This window comes from Glycine max, chromosome 16 (assembly GCF_000004515.6).
Source record: "Glycine max cultivar Williams 82 chromosome 16, Glycine_max_v4.0, whole genome shotgun sequence".
NCBI lineage: Eukaryota > Viridiplantae > Streptophyta > Magnoliopsida > Fabales > Fabaceae > Glycine > Glycine max.
Window position 1 is genome coordinate 16,831,316 of NC_038252.2, and position 9,423 is coordinate 16,840,738.

Here is a 9,423-nt window from a genome sequence, read left to right on the forward strand (position 1 = left end):
ATGATAGCTCTAACAAGCTTTTCTTCATGGGTTGATGGGTTCTGTCTCGTAGAATGGCATGATCATTGGCTGACATGTTCTCAATTAGCTCAGTTGCTTCTTCCCGGGTCTTCAATTTTATCTTTCCCCCTGCAGAAACATCTAGTAGTTGCTTGGTTTGTGGTCTCAGCCCATCTATAAACATATTCAATTGAATTGGCTCAGAAAACCCATGGGTAGGAGTTCTTCTCAATAAACCTTTGAACCTCTCTATTGCTTCACTCAGAGATTCATCAGGGAATTGATGAAATGAAGAGATTGCAGCTTTCCCTTCTGCAATCTTGGACTCTGGGAAGTATTTCTTTAGGAACTTTTCAACAACTTCATCCCAGGTTTTCAGACTGTTACCCTTAAATGAGTGAAGCCACCTTTTGGCCTCTCCTGCCAATGAGAATGAGAATAGGCTGAGTCTAATAGCTTCATCTGGCACATCGATAATCTTAACCGTGTTGCATATTTCAATGAACATTGCCAAATGTGCATAGGGGTCTTCATTAGGTAATCCTTGGAATAAATTCCCCTGTATTAAATGAATTAAAGAATGCGGGTAGTTGATGTTGTGAGCTTGTGCTTTAGAACGTGCAATGCTAGTAAAGAATTGTGGTACTAGGCTACTTGAATAATCCTCAAGGATGATCCTCTGGTGTTGCTTGTCTGCCATGCTAGTGGTTCCAGGCAATTGAGTAGCGGATTCCCTTGATGATGGTGAATAAGGTGATAATGAATTAGAAAAATGAGTTTCTTCCTCAAGAATGGATGCAACTGTTCTGTCTTCTAGAAGTTTCCTTCTCCTCTTGGCCCTGTTCCTTCTCAATGTAGCAAAATTTCTAAGTCCAGAGGAACTAAATTGCCCGTGGGAGATCTATGCATATAAAATACTAACAGACACACCGGTTATCCAATCCAATAAGAAAAGACAAATATGAATTAAGAACAAATATTAACAAATAATCAAAGAATAACTAATAAAGAATAGACACCTAAAAACGATCTAACTTTCCAAATAAAAAGAAGTTCCCCAGCAACAGTGCCAAAAACTTGTTCACTTCCGGCAAGTGCACTGAATTGCACAAATAGTATAAAACGGTAAGAACCAAGTATCAAACTCTCGGGGAACTTGTGTTACTTGGTAAGCTATTTCAGTGAATAGGTGTCTGGTGTGAAAATCTAAGTGTGAATATGAACAGGTATTTAAACTATCTATGCAAAAAGGAAAATCACACGAGAGAAATGATGTGTAAAAACAAGTAGAAAACACGTTGGTCTTCCTAATAGGTGCCTGATGCTAAATGGATATTTTCTATCTAACAATGCTCATCTGTTCCAATAGTGTCTCCTGAGATGCTAAACCCCGATTCCTCATGATAGTTTAGCCTATTCCTGATCAAGCATCATCCTCAGATTCCTCTTGTTGGACTAAACTCAACCAGGACCACATTAAGACAAACAAACATACAACAACTAAATTATCGCACCCCGATTCCTTGTGATAGTACAACAACTTATCCCTGTCCTATCAGGGTCCTCAGAATTAGACTAGTTTCCACTGTTGAATGACCCTAACAAAGCATGCATCTATGTGATCAAGGTAAAGGCATACTAGAATGAAAAGCTGATAGCACAGAGAACACACAAAACATCATTAAATAAATAGAAAAATATTTACATCAAGTACCTACAGGGAAGATCCAATAGATGATTTTAGCTTTCCATAACCAGGAAGCCTCCTTTACAACAAAGAATAGAACAAGATGAAAGATTGCAAAAATACAAGTGGTGAGGATGTCTCCTTCACCTCTAGGATCTCACAACCACTCACAAACTCATCTCAAGCTCTCAGAACAACTTCCTCTTCAAGCTTTGGTCTCTGCAGATCTTCACATAGCAAAATCTCTCAAAACTCTCTGGAACTTGGACCTTTCTCTCTCTAGAATCACTAGACATGCAAAGCTTCAGCTCTCAGCCCAAACTCCCTTCACAAAATCTGATTTTAGGCTTAAATAGGTGGCCTTGTTCGTGCTCGTGCGCTTAGCGCAATTCTGAACCGCTTAGTGCACATTAGTGAATTTCGGCTTAGCGCGTGCGTTTCTCTCTCAACGGATGGACTGAAGCGGTGCACTTAGTGAGATGAAGCGGTGCGCTCAGTGAACCTGTACAGCTCATCTTCTTCCAGATTCTTCCTCACGCTTAGCCAATGAGTGTTGCGCTTAGCGGACGCTCGCTAAGCCAGCAGATTGGCTTAGCGAGAAGGTGAAAAGCAACACTTTTCAAAGTCGCCTAATTAACCTGAAATTGAGAGAAAATGATTACTAAACACACAAAATGGAAGTCATAAGTATTTATTACCTATACTTAACAGAAAGTACTTATAACACTGCAAAATAACCATAAATTGGGGAAGTTTGATACAATTTACATAGGTTTTATACACAAAAGTTAGTCGTATTCATCAACTAACATGGAGCGATAAGCTAACTGGAGGGTCATGTGTGTGGGCATTATCTCTATCTCTCCAAGTCTCCGACACATGGAAAGAGGCATTAAATTGATACTGGCTCCCAAGTCTATGAGAGCTTTGCCTATAACAACCTCACCAATAGAACATAGTATTGTGATAACTCCCGGATCTTTGTGCTTGGGTGGAAGAATGCGCTGAATAACAACAGTATAGTTACCTTCCACAACAATTCTATCACTATGGATGTACCAGTTCTTCTTGGTTAACATATCCTTCAAAAATTTGGCATAGAGGGGCATTTGCTGAAGTGCTTCTCCAAATGGAAAAGTGTTGACTCCCCAATGCAATTACTTTTTGTTCATTTATGTCTCAAGGAAATTTCAATGGGGGTTTACCAGAAAGCGCACCAGATCATTAAGTATTTAACATTTAAAATGGATGAATCCGAGTATCGAACACAGGGAACTAATGTTAGCCTGAATTAAGTTCAGAATTGAAGCATTATTGAGAGAACATGTATGAGTGATAATTTCAAACAAAATTTAAACTAAACTTTTATGCTAAAAACTATAAAATGCAAGGTAAATAAAATGACAGCAGTAGGTAGAAATGTTGGGTCTTTCTAACAAACAAGTTGATGCATAGAAATATATTTCTCTAATCAATCGTGCTCTTGTGTTCTATGTTGTAGCCTAAATTACTAAACCTTTGATCCCTTGTCAGGCCGAATTAATCCAACCTTCATCCGTAGATCCCTTATTTAGAAAGCCCTCTTAGGTTTAGACTAACTTAAACTGAGTTTCGTTCGCAGATCCCTCATTTAAGACTAGACTCAGCTCAAGTAGCTTACGAAAGTTTAGCCTAATTTAGCTCAAGCTTCGTCCGCAGATCCCTCATTTAAGACTTGGCCTAAACTAAACAACATTATTGTAACAACATAATTAAAACCAAAACTTAACTCGTTGATCCCTCATTTAAGACTAAGTTTCGATCCTGCTTCAATCAAGTTCAAAGGCAACAGTACATTTCCCAATGCTAAAGTCACCTAACTGTACACACAAATTGGTTATCAGACCAAAAGCATACAAACATTAAGCATTGAATGAAGCATTGAACACATAAAACACAATCAATTAGATATTATGTATTTACATCAGCTGTTCGTTAGAAATCCCCAACTAGAGTGTTTAGCCAGCCATTACAAATAAACCCTAACAATAAATGAGATTAAAAGTAGAGAATGATAGTTTCTTACACAAGAAGGGGGATTCCTCCTCCTCTTCTCAGCATCTCATACTCACTCTCTACTCAATAATCTCTCTCAAATGAAAAAACCTAGGCTTCAATGCACAAGTTGTTCCTCTTTGCTGCATTTAGGGCTCTTTTCCCAAAATGGGCACTGTGGTTGCTATGCCAATCATCTGCTTACCCTAAATTTGCACAAAACAAGCTTTAAATAGGCTCTGAATTTATGACGTTGCGCTTAGCACCACCATCATGCTTAGCGCGAGTAAGTGAAATTGGACTTAGCGCCAGTCTCGCGCTTAGCCTGGCTGAAGGCACCTGCTGGGCTTAGCGCACTGATCTTGCGCTAAGCGTGCGACTTTGATGCTGATGCTCTGCCAGATTCTCTTTTGCGCTAAGCGCGCTGAAGCTACGCTTAGTGGTGGATATGCGCTTAGCCCAACTGCTGAGCTTAGCCTAACTGTTACTTTTTGCAATTCAAAACTTAGCCTCTTTTTCACCTGAAAATGCATAGATTTCATCATTAAATCCAATGGAAATGTTCTAGAGACAACATTAACCATAAAACAATATTTATTTACAAAATTTACTCCAAAATAACCATAAATTGGGGAACTATACAAGCTTTGGAAAATAATTTCTATACAAAAGTTAGTCGTATAAAGCAACTAACACAAAGTAATTTCCAGTTTCTTGAAGATATCAAGAAATCTGGCCAAATGGCACTCTTTATCTTTCCGGGAGGGTACCAACGAATAAGGCACCTCCTTGCATTCAATAGGAATAACCTCTTTCTTCTTTTCTAAGTTAGCCTCACTCTTGCCCTTATTCTTTTCAGTCTCAACAACCTTCTCTTTTTGTTTTTCATTTTTTGACTTTTTTTCTTTTTCTTCTTTTTCTTTAATTTCTTCTTCTTTTTATTTTTCTTCCTTCTTCTTTATTTTCTCTTGACAGTCTCTTATTGGTGTCTCTCCTTCTTCATCACCTTCTACTTCCTCAACAATTTCTTCAAGTTCAACTAAATCATCAACTGGTTCCAGTGCCAATTCATCTGCCAGTTCTTGTTTAAATCCCTCCACCTTTTGATCAGCTCTACTTTCCTCCGCTTGAATCGCCATTTTGCTTCTACTCATCACAGCTTTACACTCTTCTTTAGGATTTTTCTCTGTGTTTTCTATAAAGCTATTTGATGATCTTTCAGCTAACTACTTTGCAAGCTGGCCCACTTGGACTTCCAAATTCTTAATTGCAGACTCAATGCTCTTTTGGTTAGACATTGATACTTGCATGAATTGAGCTAGAGTCTCTTCCAGCTTCGTGGTTCGGTCATAAAGACTTAGCATCTGCTGTTGTGCCCTTTTAGATGAACCACCCTGGTCTCTGTTGAATTGGTTACCAGGGTGATTTTGCCACTATCTCTGTTGTTGATATTGATGGTTGTTTTGAAATCTTGGAAATCCACTTGTATTGAAATTGCCTCTGGGCTGATACCTCATATAATTGACTTCATGTGCAATTTGCTCTTCATTAGGGATACAACATCCAGATTCATGAGCTTCACCAAAAATTGTACATCCTGTAACCTGCAAAATAGAAGAATGTGAAGTTTGTGCAGAATGAAGCTGAGTCGGCAACTTACTGAGTGTTTTTGTTAATGTCTCTAGTTGCTTGGACAACAACTTGTTTTGTGCCAACAGAGTGTCCTGTGAGGTTAGCTCCAATAAACTCTTCTTGGTAGGAATGTGGGCTCGGTCTCTCAAAATGGCAATGTCACTAGCAGCCATGCTTTCAATTAAGTCCATTGCTTCATCTGGGGTCTTCATTTTGATCTTACCCCCAACTGAAGCATCCACGAGCTGCTTAGATTCTGGTCTCAACTCATCTATGAATATGTTGAGCTGTATTGGTTCTGAAAAACCGTGAGTGGGAGTCTTCCGCAATAAACCTCTGAATCTTTCAAGTGCCTCACTCAACGATTCATCTGGAAATTGGTGGAAGGAAGAGATGGCAGCTTTGCCTTCTGCAGTCTTCGATTCAGGGAAGTACTTCTTCAAGAACTTTTCTACTACTTCATCCCATGACTTCAAACTGTTTCCTTTAAAAGAATGTAGCCATCTCTTAGCTTCTCCAGATAAAGAAAATGAGAGCAAACTCAACCTGATTGCATCCGCAGGCACACCCGCCAACCTAATAGTATTGCATATCTCTATATAGGTGGCCAAGTGAGCATAAGGGTCTTCATTGGGTAGACCATGAAAAAAATTACTTTGAATCAGCTGTATCAAAGAAGGAGGATATGTAATTGTCTGAGCTTGAACTTCTGGTTGTGCAATACTAGTGAAAAATTGTGGCACAGTAGAACTTGAATAATCTTCCAGGGCTACTCTTCTTGGCTCTTCAGCCATGATTGGGTCTTCAACAGGTTCTATATGAGAATGACCTGCAATAGGAAAACTAGAAGATGCCTCGGAAGATTGAGGTTCTTCTTCTGGAGTTGCTACTGCTTCTAAATCCTAAAAAAATTTTCTAACTCTCTCTGAATTACGCCTTCTACAGGTGGCGTTAATCTCCAAATTGATGGGAATCAAATCACCTATAGTAGATCTTCTTTGCATACAAGAAAACAAAACAAAAATTATCCAGGTCAAAAGAACAATGAATGTATGGTAACTAAAATATGAACAAAAAGAATCAATGAATTTAAGAAAAAAAATAAATCAATGTCGTAAAACTGAACTATACTCTTCTTGAATCTAGTTCCCCGACAACAGCGCCATAAATACTTTGTTGGATTTCCCCTGCAATTGATTTTTGGTTCACTTTTTCTTTATACAAATATGTTCAAGGGAAATCCGGTTTGCCGGAAAGTGCACCGGATCGTCAAGTATTTAAAATTAAAATGGATGAATCCGAGTATCGAACTCAGGGAACGAGTCTTAGAAAAGGTTAAATTCAGAAATAAGGCATTGTTGAAAGAAACATTGATAATTAATGATTTAGAATAGAATTAAACTAAGTCTAGGCTAAAAACAGTAAAAATGCAAGTAAGATTGACAACAATAGGTAAAGATGTTGGGTCTTTCTAACAAACCAACTGATGTATATAAAGATGTTTCTCTAATCAATCATGCTTTTGTGTTCTATGTTGTAGCCTAAGTTACTAAACCTCGATCCCTAGTTGGACTGAATCAATCCAAGCTTTGTCCTCAGATCCCTATTGTTGGACTAGGCTTAATTTAGACAGCCCTCCTAGATTTAGACTAGCTTAAACTAAGCTTTATCCGCAGATCCCACTTGTTGGACTAGACTTAGCTTAACTAGCTTACGAAAGTTTAGACTAATTTAGCCTAAGCTTTGTCCTCAGATCCCTCTTGTTGGACTAGACTTAGACCAAACAACATTATTGTAACAACATATTTAAAACCAAAACTTAATCCGCAGATCCCTCATTTAAGACTAAGTTTCAATTCTACTTCATTCAAGTTCTAAGGCAACAATACATTTCCCAATGTTCAAGTCACCTAACCAGACACACAAATGGTTTATCAGACCAAGAGCATACAAAATTTAAGCACTGAAAGAAGCATTGAATACAAGAAACACAATCAATTAGATATTAAAGTAATTAAATCAGCTATTCTTTAGAAATCCCCAACAAGGTTGTTTAGCCAGCCATTACAGAAGAAACCCTAACAATAATGAGATTACAAAACCTAGGTATCTCTACAAAAGCTGCTCCTCTTGCTGCCTCCAGAGCTCTTTTCCCCAAACAGGCATTGTGGTGTGCTCTGGAATTCTGTGTTCAAGGTGTCAAATATGTACCCAGGGTGTACCATAATTCTGCACAAGACAGGCATTAAATAGGCTCAGAATTCATAACATTACGCTTAGCACGAGTAAGTGGATTTGAGCTTAGCGTCAGTCGTGCACTGAGCCTGGCTGAAGACAACTATTGCGCTTAGCGCACTGATATCGAGCTTAGTGCGCGGCCTTGATATTAATGCTCTGCCAGATTCTTCTATTGCGCTAAGTGCGCTGAAGCTGCACTTAGCGGTGGATGCACGCTTAGCCCACGGATGAGCTAAGCTCAACTATCACTTTTAACCCTTCATGACTTAGCCTTTTTTTCACCTGAAATTGCATATATTTCATCATTGAATTCAATGGAAATATTCTAGAGACAACTTTAACAATAAAACAAGATTTATTTACAAAATAACCATAAATTGGGGGAACTATACAAGTTTTGGAAAAAATTTTCTATACAAAAGTTAGTCGTATAAGACGACCAACAAGCTTCTTGGGATTTTCCTTGTCTGCTGATTGCTTGCAGACATATTGCTCTTTCTCGTCCTCATTGCCGATCTCGAGTCACCCTTGGTCTATCATCCGCTGCAACAGTTCCTCCACCGTTGAACATGTTTCAATATCATGCGGTACGCCCGAATGCATCAAGCAAGGGTCCCCTTTATGCCCACCGAGAAGAACCATGCCTGTCTCTTGCAGGGCTTCAAACATAAACCTCCTAGAGGTCATTACGTCCTTTAAATGGTTAGGCTTTTGTAGTTTACACGCCTCAATCGCATTTACATCTGATCCTCCATGGTTGGTGAGTGGGTTCGTCTTCACATTTGGCCCGTCTTCTGAACGTCAACCATCCCGCCTCGATCAAACTCTGGACCTTGTGCTTGAGGTCCATGCATTACTCGACTGAATGCCCTGGTGTTCTCCCATGATACGCGTAGGTCGCGTTGGGGTTGTACCACTTTGGGAAGGGAGACTGGTAAATCCAACCAGGGGTCACCACTACCAATTGTTTGGCGATTATGGATGGCAACAGGTCTTCATATGTCATTGGGATTGGGGAAAACTTCAAAAGCTTCTTCATCGAAGGGTTTCTTCCCATGTTAGAGCTCGTGCCAGGATTGGCATTGTTGGTAGGGCGAGGTTGCATCGAAGCTGAGGTTTGAGCAGGGGCCCTTTGCGATGGTGCAGACGTCCTTGGCTGGACGGGAGCTGAGCTGGAAGAGTTTTCGGCGCGGGCCGAAAAACTCGGGTGGTGTTGAGCGTACTGATAAGTACCATGCGAGGCTTGTTGAGGCTTCGGCCAAACAGGTGTCGAGGTGACGACATTGGCATCCCCTCCTTTCTTTTTGCCTTGGCTGCTCCGATCCTTCTATTTCTTGTGCCGATAGGGGAGACATAGTCAAATTTCTCTCTCTTCAAGCCCACTTCAATCCTCTCGCCCGCGAATACAAGATCCACAAAGCTAGAGGGCATGTAGCCCACCAACTTCTCATAGTAGAACACCGACAGAGTGTCTATTATCATGGTAATCATCTCTCTTTCAACCATGGGAAGTGCCACTTGAGCCGCCAAATCCCTCCACCTTTGGGTGTACTCCTTGAAGGATTCGTGTTCCCGTTTGCTCATGTTTTGTAATTGAGTCCTATCGGGAGCCATATCAGTATTGATGCGTGATGCTCCAAGTTGGTGCACCAAATGACTGTGACTCCGGCCAAGTTGTCTTAGAAGAAGTGCATGAGCCATTTCTTGTCCCTCGAGTATGCCCCATCTTTCGGCAGTACATCTTTAAATGATTTTTGGGGCAAGTCATCCCCTTGTACCTGTCAAAATCAGGTACCTTGAACTTTGGCAGGATGACGACATTCGACACCAAG

The 9,423-nt window shown here is 40.0% G+C and overlaps 1 protein-coding gene across 1 annotated transcript; it reads right to left on the reverse strand.

Annotated features, from left to right (window-relative positions):
• Positions 1-4,947: 4,947 nt before the first annotated feature.
• Positions 4,948-8,597, reverse strand: LOC102661083 (uncharacterized). The gene is made up of 3 exons (XM_006599807.1): positions 8,449-8,597; positions 5,234-6,076; positions 4,948-5,122 (listed from the first exon to the last, which is right to left on the reverse strand). Exons 1-3 carry the CDS (start codon positions 8,595-8,597, stop codon positions 4,948-4,950), a joined length of 1,167 nt encoding a protein of 388 aa, XP_006599870.1.
• Positions 8,598-9,423: the final 826 nt, after the last annotated feature.